A 17,217-nucleotide genomic window follows, 5' to 3' on the forward strand; every position below is an offset into this window, starting at 1 on the left:
GCCACTTGAAAAGCAATGCTACTTGAAAAGCAACTTCTCCAGAGTTGCTTGAAAAGCTCTACTCCCTGAGCTACTTCATAGATAAGGCGAGGTGATTAACTAAGCTTGATTTATTGGCAGAAATTTTTTGCCCTGTAGGCAAGTATCTCTGGTAATTAAATGACCATATTGAATATTCTGTACCTCCTACCTGGCTCTTTCTTTTCATCTCATTAATATCAATCAGAATACCAAATCTGTGTCATAAAAATGTAACTCATAAAACAGATCCATAACTCTGTGCAGGTCTTTGGTTATACTTGCCTATACACAAGTACACATGAAGCTAGTTTATATTAAGCTAGTCCATTGGTCCATCTAGGCTGAATTTGTTTCCCTTGACTGACAGTGACTCTCCAAGTCACCTGGTAAAGAAACAGAGGAAGGTGCCTTATACTGAATCAGATCTTTAGTCCATCTAGCTCAGTACTGTGTACACCAGCAATTTTCAGTCTTTTTCATCTCATGGCATACTGAGAGGGTGCTAAAATTGTTAAGGCTCACTATCAGTTTTTTGACAATTGACAAGACACACTGCATTGCCTGCTGGGGGCTCACAATGGTCCTACTAATATATGACCTTCTCCCCAAACTCCTGTGGCACACCTGCAGACCATTCACAGCACACCTATGTGCCACAGCACAGTGGTTGAAAATCATTGGAGTACACCGACAGGCAGTGACTTTCAGATAGGGATCTTTGCTGTTCCCACCTGGAGAAGCCAGGGATTGAACTTGGACTCTTCTATGTTCAATACTTGTATTCCACTAATCAGCTCTGACTTTCATTACACTGTTAGCAATCCCAGTCATACACACATCCACACACACTTGGGTTGCTAGATTGAATATATGAAACCATCTTAAACTGAGTGAGATCACTCTGTCTATCCCAGTATTGTCTTCTCTTACCTTCAGCTACCCTCTTAACACTTCAAGAAAATTCTTTTCTAGCCCAGTTATCCTAGATTATTTTGGACTAGAGATGCCAGTTATCAAGCCTGACACCTTTAGCAGGCAAAATATGCTGTTGTTGCTGTGTGGTTGAGCTATGGGTAATTCACCTGGTCAAGCTTGCCCAGTCTGAGTGTGGATTTAAACCCTGATCCAAAGCTAGCACACTCTCTTCTGGATCACACTGAAAAAAGAATAATAGTAAGCATTTCTTTAGATAACATTTTCAGTGAGCCCACATCTTCCTATATTAGAAAAGGAACTATTCCTATATCATGATGAGATTTAAGAAGATTAGACTGCCTGTAAAAAGACATACTTCTCTTTCAGACAGGATTTGTCTAAACAGGCAAGTTTTGTTTGGTAACATTTAAATAATTTCAGCTGTAATAAGAATGGTCTTTGCTCTTGTTTTCAGCACCAAAGGGAATTCTCCATCTCTCTCCTGATGTTTATCAAGAGATGGAAGCCAGCCGCAACAAAGCATCCCCTGGTACTACTGTAAACTATTTGTCATCCAAGGAAATGAGCCAAACTTCTAGTTGTTTCTTCAGCGTATCTCCTTCCACTAATAGTACAGCTGCAATTGCCAGAGAACTACTTATGAATGGAACATCCCCAACAGCTGAAGCTATAGGTCTTAAAGGAATGTCACTCACATCCCCTTGTTCTACAGTGCAGCCTTCAAAACAGCTGGAATATCTGGCAAGGATCCAAGGTTTTCAGGTATGGGCAGGTTTGAGTAAAAGACACTGTACAGCTAGTACTGTAGTATTGCTATCTGAAACTGTGGTTCAAGCAACCAGGCAGGGCTCTTGAGGGTCAGAGTATTCTACATGTTCTCCAGGAGCTCTCTGATTGGAGATCTGTGACCATCTTGCACAATCTTTTTCTTTAATTAATTAAAAGCAACTCTGTGTTGTGTGGGTCTGGTTTTGGATTGGAGTGCAGGGAGGGGGGAGGGAAAAACCTACTCCAACTCTCTCTCTCTCTCTCTCTCTCTCTCTCTCTCTCTCTCTCTCTGTATATGCATATATATATAGTGAGTGAGAGAGAGAGAGAGAAATTCTATATTTTAATTAAAATATAGTCCCTCATATCTTAATTGTTCCTATATGATGTTTTGTTTCTGTCCATCTGTTCTAGTTTATGTGGAGCTTTGCTCTATGGAGAAAAAAGTAATCTGTGAAGTAACCCTAAATAATGATGCACTAGGAATGTTGTCATAAGAAGTGAAAGACCTTTGCTCTTAAGTTGTTTTTATACAGATAGAAAGCACTTCCATTCACACAAGAAAAGGGAGCAGTTTTTGCCAATTCCCCCTTTGTGCTGCAGCCCCTCCCCCCATTCATGCATAGTGTGCTGGGATCTGCCAACTTTCAGGAGTTGATTTTCAGGAGGGGTGTTCCTGAGGTTGCAGGGAGAAGGTGGGGTATGAAACCCCATTCTGCTAACTGAATTTTGATCTGTCAGCAGATCTGAAGTTAAAATTCAAGCCATAGGCTGGGGATAGATTGTAGTTTAGAGAACTGATGATGTTCATTGCCTCTAGGGAACTGGGTTTGCATAGTTTTTATTATTTCAAAACGATGCATGATCTTTTGGACCACAGGTGACAAACAAACAAGGAGAAAAAAACTAGTGTGTACCTTTTGAAAGCTCTCTAGTATTGTCAGCTTCCAACTATAGATTAACCACACTGTAGATGCAATCGTTAGTTCATCAGGTTTTAACAGCGTACTACCAGTGCACATCTTGATTAGAAATTTTTTTTCAAACTTTCTTTAATGTAGCTCAGCAATAGATCCTTAGGGAAGTAGGATTGTGCATTTGCCAAGTTAGTGTGCTATACTATTTCAGAGGTTTGGTCTGGTTTCATGGTAAATTTTTCACTTCTTTGTGCCTGTGGCAGAGACTAGGACAGGGGGGAAAGTGCAATAGAATGAGAACAACACATGACTCGGGTTATAATAGACCACAGTTTTATTTGATGGGTTACAACTTCCAGTAAGGCAGGGACCCCATTTGACTCTGACAGTCTTGTCTGCAGCCCATCTGCTAAGAACATGACTATGGCAGAAGGAAGACAGCATTGGGCAGCCAACAGTGTAGTTCATTCAGACTTCTTACATCCACTAATTTGGGGCAGGGCTAGTACACCAATCCCCAAGAGTAGGCTGGTCTGTCTCCTACATTGCTGTAGGGATCACTCCATGGGGACATTCTGAGAGTCATCCCACTACCCCCTGGCTTGGTTTGCCTTGTATCCTTTTTGGCTGCAATCTTGAATACCATGGTCATAAGAACCTTTCGAGGAGGGAGCTGGAAAGGGTGACTAGTACAAATGGACAGAAAGATACTAAGATTACTGTAAATTATATAGGAATTAGGTATAACATTGGCAAGTAGGATCATGCAGAAGGATATAAGGAAGATTAAAGAGCAGTTAGTTTCTAGGATCATGCCCTTTTTCTATCCTGCTGTTTTGTAGGGAAGGTGATTGTTGTCAGCTGGAGTATTAACTGAGTCATAGGGTTAAGATAAGCTTTTCAGGAGAAAAGAAAGAGGTATAAAAGGAGGGATCTGGGAGCCAGTGTTTGTTCTTCTGTTTGTTCCTCGGTTTGCTGTCTACTCTTTTGAACTCTGGAGTTGGTAGTTTTTGAGTAATCTGGGGTAGGAGGGAGTTGGTTTTGAAGATTTTTCTTTGTTTTATTTTCTGGTTTATTATACTTAGGGCGCAATCCTAACCCCTTATGTCAGTGTTTTCCAGCACTGACATAAGGGCAATGCAGCTCTGAGGTAAAGGAATAAACATTACCTTACTTCAAGGAAGCCTCCGTGATTGACACCCAACTGCAGGATGCAGCACACATCCCATTGACACCGCTATGCCAGTGCTGGAAAATACTGACATAAAGGGTGAGGATTGCGCCCTTCGTTACTGAGAACCTTTAGTTCTCTCTTATGTAATTTGTAGAATAAATATCTTTTTAATCAAATTTGTGTGGACTGTATTGCCTGGGATTTTCAGATATACACTCAGCCTATATTCCTGATTCCTATAAGAATCCTGAGGTATGGCTACCTTTACAATTACATTAGACTGTGCACTCAAAAAGGCTGGCCACTGATAGTAAGATAAGCCCCATGTTATCCTTTGTTGTTTAAGACAGGCCCCATGGTGGTGGCGATCCCACCCTTTGCTTCCATTTAGTCTTTCCCTATGCTTCACTTTTGAGGAGATCTCTGATCTAGGCAAGGGCAAAGAAAAGGTTTATCAACACCAGGCCTGGGCCCCCTGTTCTCAGGTGGAATCTCCATGGCAGTCTTTGACTTCTGGGAAGCTCCTCCCTCTGAAGCAGGCAGGTCAGGTTACAAAGACTTCCTGAGGGGAGGGGCTCGATTCCACAGACTGACCTTGCCTCTAGGCACAGTAGGTTGGGTGTTTTCTTAGTCAGCTTCCTGGACCTTCAAAACTGTTTTTTTCTGGGGTTCTGGCCCCTTATTTTACTATTAAACAAGTTGTGAGGAAACTGACTGCAGCCATCCTGCCTGAGATCCCCTGACTGTCTTCTTTGTTGGGGCAGAAAATGGGGTTGTTTCTTGCGCCCCCCCCCCAGTAGCTGGATAGCTATAGGGCTTCTGCTCCCCTCCAGTGCAGGCAAGAGCATAGGAGTCTGGCTGCTCCCCTCACTGCCATCTGTGTTGGAGTAGAAAATGGAGTTGCTTCTCACCCCCCCCCCAAGCAACCAGACAATTATAGGGCTCATGCTTCCCTCCAGTGTGAGGAAGAGCATAGGAGCCTGGCTGCAGGGCAATTCTGTCTGAACTCCCCTGACTGCCATCCATGTTGGGGCAGAAAATGATGTTGCTTCTCGCCCCCCCCCCCCAAGCAGCCAGACAACTATAGGGCTCATGCTCCCTACAAAACAGACCAGAGGAGGAAAATTCATCCTCTGGTCTGCCCCAGGCATTGCCTCCCAAGCCATCCGTACTGATCCAGATGGTCTGGGGAAGTCACATGGTTGCTGCACAACCAGACAGCAGAAGAGATAGCTGCATGAGTATTACCTTATCTCATCCTTCTACTCTCTGCCCCCCCCCCCCAGACACTCTCAAAGAGTTCTCCTGGCAACGTGGGAAGCCAGGGTTGTGTTGGATTTCTTCCTCAGGCTTTTGAATTTACAAGCTCTTTCATATGTTCTAGTTTCCATTTTTTATATATCTCTTATCTAAACAGACGTTATCAGCCCAACCCTGTGGGCTCCAACTGTAGCAGAACATGCACTCTTCTGCTGGTCACTGCTGAAAAAGTGTTGGGAAAGCATTTTCCAGCAGTGCGTTCAGTAGCATGCTACCCAAATGCTTGCAGGAAGACCAGAGCTTTCCTGTCTGCATTGCTGGAACTCCAGCCTCCCACAGAAGCCACTGCAGGAAGCAGGAGGGGATGAGGGAGGGAGGGTGGGAGTGGGGAGGGGTGAAACTGGGCAGGTTGGGGCATGAGTAGGGAGGCTGTGGGGTGGTGGATTTGGCAGCAGTAGCGTGTACTGGATCCTACTGTCCATTTTTGCCACCTCCCCACTGCCTTTCTCTGCTCAGACTTATGCTAGTGAAATCACTACTGTTAGTCTGAGGAGACTCCTTGCAGGTCGGAAGGCCTATTTATTTTATATTTATTTGATTTTTACCCTGCCTTTCTCCCCAAAGGGCACTCAGGGTAGCTAGCAAACAGTTAAAATACATAAACGATAAAATACATAAACTATAAAATACAATAAAACTTTAAACAATAAAATAGGCATTAAATGTTAACCTGTGGCAAGTGGCAGCAATAAAATCCATCAATTAAAACATTAAATGAATTACTAAAAGCAACGATCATACCCTCTTACGAGGCCCCAAAGGTTTAAAAATGTCTTCAGGCCTTGCTGGAGCTTAACAGTGAGGAATTTGTTCTCAGCTCACAAGGAATTCCACAGTACAGGTGCCACCACTGTGAAGGTCCTGCTTCTGGCCACCATACCCCTAACCTGACTTAATGGCAGCACAACCCAAAGGGCCTTCTGAGATGACCAAAGGAAATGGACTGGATTGTACAGAAGAAGCTGGCCCAAGTTGTAAAGGGGTTTTTTTTTTTTCCTTATCTAAAAAAAAAGGTCTTTAAAGGTCAAAACCAGCACCTTGGACCCAGAAACAAACCGGCAGCCAGAAGCAGCAGTCCAACTGAGCCAAAGCACCAGTCTCCAACAACCACACAAGCTGCCGCATTTTGCACTAACTGCAACTTTCAAACCATCTTTAAGGGCAGCCACACGTACAGCACATTACAATAGTTTAATCTTGATGTCAGCATGGCATAGGCTACCATGGTCAGATCTGACTGTGGCAGGTTCAGCTGCAGCTGGCACACCAGTCAAAGCTGGGCAAGGGCACTCCTGGCCACAGTTGACACCTGGGCATCTAGGAGCAACTGTGAGTCTAGGATAACCCTCAAGCTGTGAACCTGCTCTTTTAGGGGGAGTGCTACTCTATTCAGAGCAGGAGGATAGTTTAGCACCTGTATCATGGATTTCTGAACCAGGAGGACCTCTGTCTTGCCCAGATTTTATTTCAACTTGTTAGCCCTAATCCAGATCCCAGTTGCCTTCAGGCTGGGCTCTAGGACCAAGATAGCCACCCTATGCTGGGGTAAGCGGATTTAAATCCCCATTCCCTGCTGATGCCTCCTGATCCACCCCAACACCACCACCACTAGATACAGTGCACCTATATTTGGTTGGTTGCACCAGCAGCGTGGAAGGGAAGGATAGGATTGGGTGCAATGAGAAGGAAGTACATGCATATTAAATATTTCAATTATAAAAGGTCATGGCTGCTGTATAGCTATCCCCTTATATATGAACAAGTGTTGGTGTGTGCAGTGGCCTTTGTATTTTGCTTTTCAGCCAGTCTCCCTCCATTGCACCTAAAACTGCTTTCTTAAACATTGAGGCATTTGGGACAATTAAAAGGAGCTTCTGTTTTGGTGGGGGTCATCTGTTGTTTCCAAAAATATTTTTTTTTTAAAACTGTTTTAAAATGGAAAGGAACACATCAGCTCTTACACTTGCTACATTCAAATTGTAGCTTCTGTTTAAAATTTTTCCATTGTAGAGTTACAGCTTTCTTGAAACAGGAATGACAAATACTGAAAGCTTGCCCAAACAGTTGTGGTGCCAGTAAGGGCTGAATAACTTGTGTGTGTCTCAGTTCATCTGCATACAGTAAGATCAGACAAATCCTGATGAAAGGAAACTCAATCCTCAGAGTTTTCATTATCTTTTGTGTTTTGTCACATTGCTTGTGCCTAAAAGCAGTGTTTTATTTTCATAGAGCCAAAACACAATTTATAGTAGCTTTTTCACCAGGTTAGTTCCTTCTTTACTTAGCTGTAGTATACAGTTACTTGGTACTGATTCTTTCGGCATTTCCTATCTTCCCCTCCCCACCCCCACCCCCAATTCTCAGTTCAACTTGAAAAATAGAATCCTTGTTCCCTCTGCCCAGGTTGTTGCTTATCATACTTTATTCTGCATGAACCTCCCCAGATATTCTCTCTAATTCCCACTTATTCCCTGAATGTATCAAGAAACTGGTGATTTTGGCTTCCTACCCGCATCCCTTTTGTTTAGCTCGGCTTAATACCTTGGCTGCCTGAGCTTTTGGAATGAGTGTGAAGCTCTGTGCTGGATCACTGAGCACTGAGGAGAGCGTTGAACAGAATCTCTGTGGGAAATGACTTAGTGGGCTGTCAAGTGCCTATCACAGGTCTCTTCACCATTTCACTACAGAAAGCGCTTTCTGTTCAAGATCTTAAAAGCCTTTCTCTTTACAGGTTAGTTTTATCATGCAGGTTTACCAATTAGAAAAAGAGGACATTTATCAGCATGCCACTTGTTTCGTGTTTCCTGAAAGCCTCCAAGTTCTTCGTGTGCTTTTTAATTATTGGTTTCTATTTTCAGGGAACAATAATCATTAAGTGGTCTATTTCTTAATTAAAAACATAGATTTGTCTTCCACTAATGATCATACATGAACTTTCGCTTTTCCTACATTCTGTTTTTTAATTAACGAAAACAATCACAAAGTACTCCCAAGAGATTGTGTTACTGTAATAAAAAAAAATATTTTATCCATATTCATTTTCAGAACCTTAATTGGAGAATCTCCAGCTAGAGGGCATTATATAAAAAAACTGATTATTTAAACTTTTCTGCATTCATTTTATATGTAAAACACACGTGTTACAAGCTATAAATATTTCAGTACCATTGAGACCACTATATTAAAAAATGCTAGGAAAGCATATTAAATTCTTCATTATCCGTTATTACAGTCCTCTTGTTATTAAATGAGTAGTGCTATACTTTGATTTAGCTTGAATTAATGAAGCCAAGTACTTAGCAAAATTGTGCAGTATATGAATAAAGCATTTTTGTAGTTTAGGTGTATGTAAACTCTGAGTTTATTATTTAAGCCACTTGCTTGGAGATTAGCTATTAAATAAAAGCTGCAGGGAAGCTATTTTTAACGTTTACATACCGTTTTGTTCATTGTTTCATAACTTAAATTTAAAAAAGTAAAAGAACAATGACATTTTATTGACAGTGTGAATAAATATTCCAGAGAGTTTGGGTTGAACCCAGAGAAATATGGTGAGGCTATATTCATGCAGTGAGGTTTCCTATCTCCTCCTCCCCATAGCAGCCCTTTGTACCTCTTGAAAATCCTTTAAGGTGTGGCGATCTCATGGGACAGTGTAGGTGGAAAGGGGAAATTTGCAGAAATAATAAGTGTCACCATAAGTGTGACCATGTGTGAGCAAAAGTGCCTTTCTGCTTGTGCAAATCACCTTTGAATCCAGCCATTGTTTACATTGAAAAATCTGGTGCACAAGTTATATTCTTTATTTTTTTAAATGCATTCACTAGCTCAAAATTCTCCAAGTAGCTAACAATGAACATGGCCTGTGCAGTTCAGCTACTCTTTACTAGGGAGGGAGTCTAGAAATTGACAGGAGTCTCTCAATAAGGGTCAAACTGGATAGTTCAGCTTTATGCAGGTCTGTTTTGTTTACATACAAAGTTAAAGGGTGTGTGGGAGGTCTGTTCTTTACATGAAAAGGAACTTGCAGGGGAGAGAAATGGAACTCACCCTGTTGTGCTTTTTAAAGCAGTTTTTCTCCAGTCCTTTCAGAAGTTGGTCAGAGAGAAAATGACTTTAAACAACTGAGCACAGGGAGGTAAGTCAGGAGAGGTATTAGTAGGTTTTGCTCCCTTCCCCCCATGCTTATTTTCATGTAAAAAGTAGAACCCCCATTTTATAGATGAACAGACAGATGTGCATAAAATACAAGTGGCTGCCCCATTGTACCAATTTCCATCTTTAGTTTGCTGTAGAGTTTCCTAGACATACTCTTAATATGAAATGCCACAGTCACAGAGGGGTCAGTCAAGCAAGCAAAGATTTTCCAGAGAAGTCCTCTGTGTGACCTTCCAGTGTGCTGAAATGAAGCAATATTATGTTAGTATACATTCATTTAACAGTATTTTTGTCATATTGTGTGTGTGTGTGTTTAAAAAAACAGTTGTGAGAGATGAAAATTTGGGGATGAAGAGGGGAGACAAAATTCACTATTTTTATCAGCTGGTTGTGAAATAGAGCTTCTTTAAATTAGGTGGTAGTGAATAAGAGATGTGATTGGTTTGCAGAGGTTATGACTAATTAGGGAGTACAAGAGGTCATTTATGGCCATTACAGTGTGTTCTGCAAAGTGACTGAAAGGAAACAGCTACCTAAAGAGCATTAGGGTATAAGTGAATATATTAGCATTAGAACACATTTTTATTGATACTTCTGTTTTATAAAATCCCACTTGTTTTGGTTGTATTATTTTTGTTTCAAGTAACATTTTAGTGTTGTCTTATCGGTGTGGCTCAAAATTCAGTTCTCCTAGAAAAGTGGTAAATAGGTATCGTCAAGTGTAATGGAGGGGAAACTCAAGTGAAAAGGCATGACGTTTTGTATTGCTTCTAAAGCGTATTTAGTGAAAACAATACCTGAATATGACATTTTCAGCATATAAAACAAATTAACGATACTTTCAGTAAGATATTTTATAGAAAAAAACTTAACTTTGTTTCAGAAATACCTTTCAAATGGCATTCAGGATTGATAAACAGTTATCTCTTCTAAAATATAACCATTGCACTCAGTTGGCACATTATTCTTTTATTTTTGTGTGTACAAGCTAATGGAATTTGCATTTTGGAAGACATCTCTGGGAATCACTAGTATTTCCCTTACACAGACTTTACTTCATAAATTAAATTAAGCCAGCACCCATAAGAACTTCCTTCCCCCTTTTCTCTCCATCTTCACCCCCCACCCCACTTGAGCACCAGGAAGTATGACCCTCCTGAAGATTGATAGTCATAATCTGTGAATAGTTTAAGTAATTATTTACAGTTTCCCACCTGCACAGTGTTTTATGTTTTTTATGTTTAATGCATGCAGTGTGACATATTGTACAATGACTAAGGGTGCAATCCTAAGGTGCCCATGGTCCAGTGCAAGTCCCTTGCACCAGCCCAGGAGGGTTGCAAACATGCTGTAAGGCATGTTTGTGCCTTCTCGGGAAGAAGCCAGGCGGGTGCTCAGAGGTGCGCTGGCCTGTGGAGGCTGACACAAGCCTCCGCACCAGCTTCCTTGCCGAGGCTTGCATCAGCCCGACTGGGCCAACAGAAGGCTCTGGGGTGGGCAGAGAGAAGGCAGACGGGAGGCGTTCCTAGACGGGGGAGGCGGGGGGCGGCCCTAGGGATGGGCAGGAGTGGGAGGTGGGATCCACTTTTGCTGGATCCCAGTCCTCATTCCTGGGAAGTTTGGAGTGGCGTGAAGCCGCTCCACTCTCCTTGGACTTGTGCCCACCTCAGGAGGTGGTGCAAGTCTGAGGAGACCCATAGAGGCAAAGATGCCTTACCCTCAGGTAAGGGCTGAACCACCTTGGGCCCCTATCCTGTGCTGGATACAGCGCAAGCCTCTTGGCTTGCCTGTTCTAGCTCAGAGTAGGATTGCACCCTAAATTTACTCAGTTTAGCTCAGCAATGATTGGAGCATAAGCACAGAGCTGCTGCGTTAAACTAAAATTTAACATAGTCTAGAATCTTTTCTCTAGCAGCAGGCAATACAGGATGATCCAGAAGAACTGTTTGCAAAACTTGAAAGTAGTTTTTGGTGCTCTGATTAGTGATGTTCAGTCTAAAATTTAGAAACATCTTGAGTCGGGGTTCCCAAACTTTACAGCGCCACAACCTACCTCACCATGGCTTCCTCATGAGGAAGCTACTTAAACCATTCACTAATGAGGCTATGCCATATCTCTGACACTAGACATGATAGGGCAAAACTGATGCTGTTTTTGGAATCAGCACCCTGAATTCAAATAAAATCACCATAGATTTTGAAAAAAAAGGTTTCCTGACCTTCCATTTCACAGGTCTGTGTTATTAGATTAACTTTCACCATTATCAGTACGGATTGAGGCATTCTGTTCTTAGTTATCAATTTGTAATGTAAAACCAAGCTATTGGCATCTTTTGAAGTCATTCTGGTACCTAATAGGACTGACAATGATAATTTTGATAATCTGGCGAAGGATTATGGGGACACATTTGGCAATCCATTGGGAGTCTGTGATCATAAAAAGGGTAAGAACCCCTGCTCTAACGCATACAATGTTGCATCATTCTTTTTTTTCAGTAGATGAAGTTAAAAATATATTACAAATTGCTTTCTCCGTTGTGGAAATGTCTACGATGTTTGTGTATAAAGTTGACTCCTTACACTTGCAATAGCTAAAGGATTTGTGAGAAATAGCTACCACCCCAAAGCTTGGTATTCAAATTACCTTCCTATTGCTACCATTTTGAAAAGTTAGAAGGTCTTGTATTTAAAAGCATTTTGTGATTTGGCATAACTTTCTGTCTGTCCAGAAAATGAGATTCTTTTGTCTTAAGTTTTACCTTGCAAAAAAACAACTGACTGGTTCATAGAACTTCCAGAATCCTGTGTAAGTGTGCCCAGGTATAGTGTGCTTATGACTTGATTAAAATTGCTTTGCTTTGTTCCTTAAGGTCCTGCACAATGTAACATGTGCTGAAACCTAGCTTTGTACATTGAGAAATCAAAATTGTATTTTTAAAACCAGTACATTTGGTTTTTGTTTGGTTTTTTAAAAATAGCTATAAAGCTGTCAGGACCTCTCAGAATAATGTAACCAGTACTAAACAAAGCAGCCTGTGCTCCCTGCCAAGTTCCTTTTAAGTAAATCCTTGATGAAGTTAGATGCCAACCTTGCGCTGGAATGAAGCCAAAACTTTAGGAGGCTTGAGTTGCTACAGACAGAACTGCAAAGGCCTGGCACTCCACTCTTTGCATACTGCTTGCTTACTTTGGTTCAGCTCTAATCTGTACATTTAATTTTCAGACCCAGTCTTTCAAAAGAAAAGTAGTAGGACATACCAGTTTGAGGGAAAATGGAATCGGGCAGATACTATTATAATTGCTTTGATTGATGTGAGAAGTCTAGATTTGTGGAGGATGGATTTTCGAAGTGGGTTTCTGATAAAAATTAAGTTGTAAATACTAAGAAACAGCATTGTATTAAAAATGAGAAAAGCTTTGCATGAATGGAAAAATCTGTGTTTTATGTTGTGAGGCTATAATTGAGTTAACACTATATTTTGCAGCTGCTCCTAAAACAAGCTTAGGCTGATCAAAGCCATTTGCCCACTGGCTTACATGTACTCCAGTTTCTGGATTCACTTGCACTACAGAGTCTTCTCTCCTTCTCTCTTCGAGTAAACAACAGTTTTCATAACCAAGAAGTTAATAGCAGGTGTAAGCATATTTTCACTTATGCAAAAATCAAAAAGTTATTTCAAATATGAACATTTTTTCTTCTCCAGATCTATCTAATTCTTCACAGAAACTGGATCCAGCTTGCCATAATTATTCAGCAGGAATACTGTACATCACTCTGAAAAGAAATATCTTCCTTGCTTAGTGGATTAGCAGGCTTTGAACCACTTCTTATCTCTCTTTTTGTTTTTTGTACCTATGATGAAATAGGAGATCAGTGAGACCTTTAAGCATACTTGGCAGCCTTTCTATATTTACTTTGACCATAAATTGTAGGATTTTGTCTACACGTAACAGTCCCACACAGCATCTTAGCTGTTAAATGAACAATTGTGTTCAACAGACACATCTGTTGTGTTCAACAGACACACACATTGTGTGTGCATCTTTGAATAAATAATTTACTTTTAAATGTTTTCTCTTTCATAGTTCCCATTAATTTTATTGGGACTTGTGCAAGCAGAGTTCCTGGTTAGTTGTACCTATGTCTTAGAAATCTGTCTGCCTTGAATGATAGCAAGCATCTGCTGTGTCATCTACCTCATGGCAAGGCCACCATTTTAGTGGTTATCTTGGAAAGGTTTTCTAGTACTCTTAAAGCATTTCCAAACATAATTTAGAAACAACTACAACAACAAAAAACATTAGCTGCTTAAATATATTTGATTTCAAATAATGGTAAGGCATAATATTCTAATCTAAAACATTTCTCAGTGATCTGGAATTACTCAAGCAAGAATGTATTCATTCATAAATTAATTCTGCAATTAATAACAGTTTGGGACCCTATAATATTGATTTATAATTTTAATTAGGCATCTATACTTCCGCCTGCAAGCCTGCTTTCCTTTGATCTGTTGCACAGGTTCTCTGTTACCTTCAGCATTTGTTTTGTTTATCTAATTTCAAATTAAATGTCAAACATAAAATTAGATGCCTATGTCAAATCTGCTTTCTTTCTCCCATTCTGCAACAGAATGGGGTTGATAAAACTTCACAAAATAGTGATAGTGTGACACGGCATAGGATTTGCAACAATCTCTGATACCAGCTCTGTAGGGATACAGATTGTTCTACTGTTGTTGGTATTTTTATCTTGCCTTTCCTCCTTTGTGACATACATGGTTTACCTCCTTTACCTGTGATATAGAATAGGGCTGGGCCATCACTACTAAAACCTGTTCTGACAAAACCTGGTCACCATGGCACTTAGGGAATAAGAACATAAGAACAGCCCCACTGGATCAGGCCATAGGCCCATCTAGTCCAGCTTCCTGGTTCTCACAGCGGCCCACCAAATGCCCCAGGGAGCACACCAGATAACAAGAGACCTCATCCTGGTGCCCTCCCCTACATCTGGCATTCTGACTTAACCCATTTCTAAAATCAGGAGGTTGCGCATACACATCATGGCTTGTACCCCATAATGGATTTTTCCTCCAGAAACTTGTCCAATCCCCTTTTAAAGGCGTCTAGGCTAGACGCCAGCACCACATCCTGTGGCAAGGAGTTCCACAGACCGACCACACGCTGAGTAAAGAAATATTTTCTTTTGTCTGTCCTAACCCGCCCAACACTCAATTTTAGTGGATGTCCCCTGGTTCTGGTATTATGTGAGAGTGTAAAGAGCATCTCCCTATCCACTCTGTCCATTCCCTGCATAATTTTGTATGTCTCAATCATGTCCCCCCTCAAGTGTCTCTTTTCTAGGCTGAAGAGGCCCAAACGCCGTAGTCTTTCCTCATAAGGAAGGTGCCCCAGCCCCGTAATCATCTTAGTCGCTCTCTTTTGCACCTTTTCCATTTCCACTATGTCTTTTTTGAGATGCGGCAACCAGAACTGGACACAATACTCCAGGTGTGGCCTTACCATAGATTTGTACAACGGCATTATAATACTAGCCGTTTTGTTCTCAATACCCTTCCTAATGATCCCAAGCATAGAATTGGCCTTCTTCACTGCCGCCGCACATTGGGTCGACACTTTCATCGACCTGTCCACCACCACCCCAAGATCTCTCTCCTGATCTGTCACAGACAGCTCAGAACCCATCGGCCTATATCTAAAGTTTTGATTTTTTGCCCCAATGTGCATGACTTTACACTTACTGACATTGAAGCGCATCTGCCATTTTTCTGCCCATTCTGCCAGTCTGGAGAGATCCTTCTGGAGCTCCTCACAATCACTTCTGGTCTTTACCACTCGGAAAAGTTTGGTGTAGTCTGCAAACTTAGCCACCTCACTGCTTACCCCTGTCTCCAGGTCATTTATGAAGAGGTTGAAAAGCACCGGTCCCAGGACAGATCCTTGGGGCACACCGCTTTTCACCTCTCTCCATTGTGAAAATTGCCCATTGACACCCACTCTCTGCTTCCTGGCCTCCAACCAGTTCTCAATCCACGAGAGGACCTGTCCTCTAATGCCCTGACTGTGGAGTTTTTTCAGTAGCCTTTGGTGAGAGACCGTGTCAAACGCCTTCTGAAAGTCCAGATATATAATGTCCACGGGTTCTCCCGCATCCACATGCCTGTTGACCTTTTCAAAGAATTCTATAAGGTTCGTGAGGCAAGACTTACCCTTACAGAAGCCATGCTGACTCTCCCTCAGCAAGGCCTGTTCGTCTGTGTGTTTTGAGATCCTATCTTTGATGAGGCATTCCACCATCTTACCCAGTATGGATGTTAGGCTGACCGGCCTATAGTTTCCCGGTCAGCCTAACTTTTTTTTCCCCTGAGAAAGGCTATCTTTTGGCAAGTACCAATGGGAAGGGCTCCCAGGGCTCCCTAGCAGATAAGTCCAGATACCCAAATTGGAAGAGGCAGGTTTCCAAGCAGGAGGCAGAGGTGGTGCTGGCTAGCTCATGGGCAAAGACTGTATCACTAATCACTAATGCCAACACTTTGTTGGCCATCACTAATGCCATCACTAATGCCAACACTTTGTTCGCTATACCATACTGTGATAAGGTTGAGGAAAGGGATGAAAGAAAGAGCAGCTTCACAATCTTAATCAGCAAGGAAAAATATGGGCCTGCTTATCTAGCATCTGAATCAAGAAGAGGGAGAATCCCGCTACCTTTGATGAGGCCATATTTGATGGTAGCACAGATTTCCAGCTGCTTTTCTATTGCCTGGAATTAACTATGCTTATGTATGTATACAATCATAATCTTGTATAAGGGTTTTGGGGAGGGGGGGGGCTGGCTAGCTGGCTGGCTACAAAAGGCTTGGGGGAAGAACCAAATAAGGTGGGAGCAGCCAGGACACAGGGCAGGAAGCTTTTGGCCATCTAGGAACAGATAATAGGACAAATGATGAATGACCTGATTTTTTTTTTTTCTAGAAGGAAGGGAGAAGGAGGAGCCCAATGGAGGGGGGAAGGGGGTTCTTGCAAGAGGAACAAAATGGCTGGATACAATCCCAGGGAGGGGGCAAAGGCAGGCAAACCAGTGGGGAGGTGTTTCCTTGCGATAGATGAGGAAGAAGAAAGTCCATTGACCACAGTGGGACTTCTGAGTAGATCTGCAAAGGTTTGGATCATAACCCTCCCAGCTGCTGTGGGCAACCCTCCCGCCTGCCGCTTCAGTCCCTTCAAACTGTCTGTCCGCTCCCATCTTGCAGAGCTCGAACGCCTTCCTTCCTGGTGGTCCATGGCGTGCTGCTCAGTGTGCCCGGTGCTCCTGAAGGCAGAATTGTGATGTGAACTGGGGAGGAGAGGTCCCTGGGGTTTCATATAGAACCACCAATTGTTTTTCTGCACTATTGCACTTATTCAAAAACAGCACAGCTTTTGTTTACATAAATGAAATGAAAATGGTGGTTGAAGTGAAGGACTAACACATCACTGACTGCAGATGAAATGGAACCATCGGGAACATTAAATGAAAACTCGACACGCACACCAGCGCTTCCATTTTTTTCTGCACCTAACTCGCACTGCAACACATTTCTAGAAATGACTTGTGACTTGAGTCAAAATGAGTCTATAAGTAGTTCAGGCTGAGTCATAACAGCTGCGCTGTGATTTGCAACTTGCCTTGAGTCAGGGGGTCAGTAACTTGGACAAAGTGACCCCTTCTCATCCCTGCTGTTTATTAGCACTCATTGGGAACAGTTGTTAAAATTTGTTGAGCCATAGGTTAGGCCAGATTGCGATTGGCCTAAAGCAGGGGTCTCAAACATAAGGCCTGGGGGCTGGATGTGGCCTGCGGAAGCTTTTTATCCGGCCCTCAGGCTCTCAGCTACTGAGCCATGTTGAGGTGTTACT

At 42.1% G+C, this 17,217-nt stretch overlaps 1 protein-coding gene across 3 annotated transcripts in view; it reads left to right on the forward strand.

Annotated features, from left to right (window-relative positions):
* STAU2 (staufen double-stranded RNA binding protein 2) overlaps positions 1-17,217 on the forward strand; it is a 229,831-nt gene that overhangs the window by 95,891 nt on the left and 116,723 nt on the right. For all 3 annotated transcript variants that reach the window (XM_066623814.1, XM_066623815.1, XM_066623813.1), the window contains exon 12: positions 1,412-1,719. In XM_066623814.1, coding sequence (XP_066479911.1) covers positions 1,412-1,719 — 308 coding nt within the window. The remainder of the gene's footprint in view (positions 1-1,411; positions 1,720-17,217) is intronic.

This window comes from Tiliqua scincoides, chromosome 4 (assembly GCF_035046505.1).
Source record: "Tiliqua scincoides isolate rTilSci1 chromosome 4, rTilSci1.hap2, whole genome shotgun sequence".
Lineage (NCBI taxonomy): Eukaryota > Metazoa > Chordata > Lepidosauria > Squamata > Scincidae > Tiliqua > Tiliqua scincoides.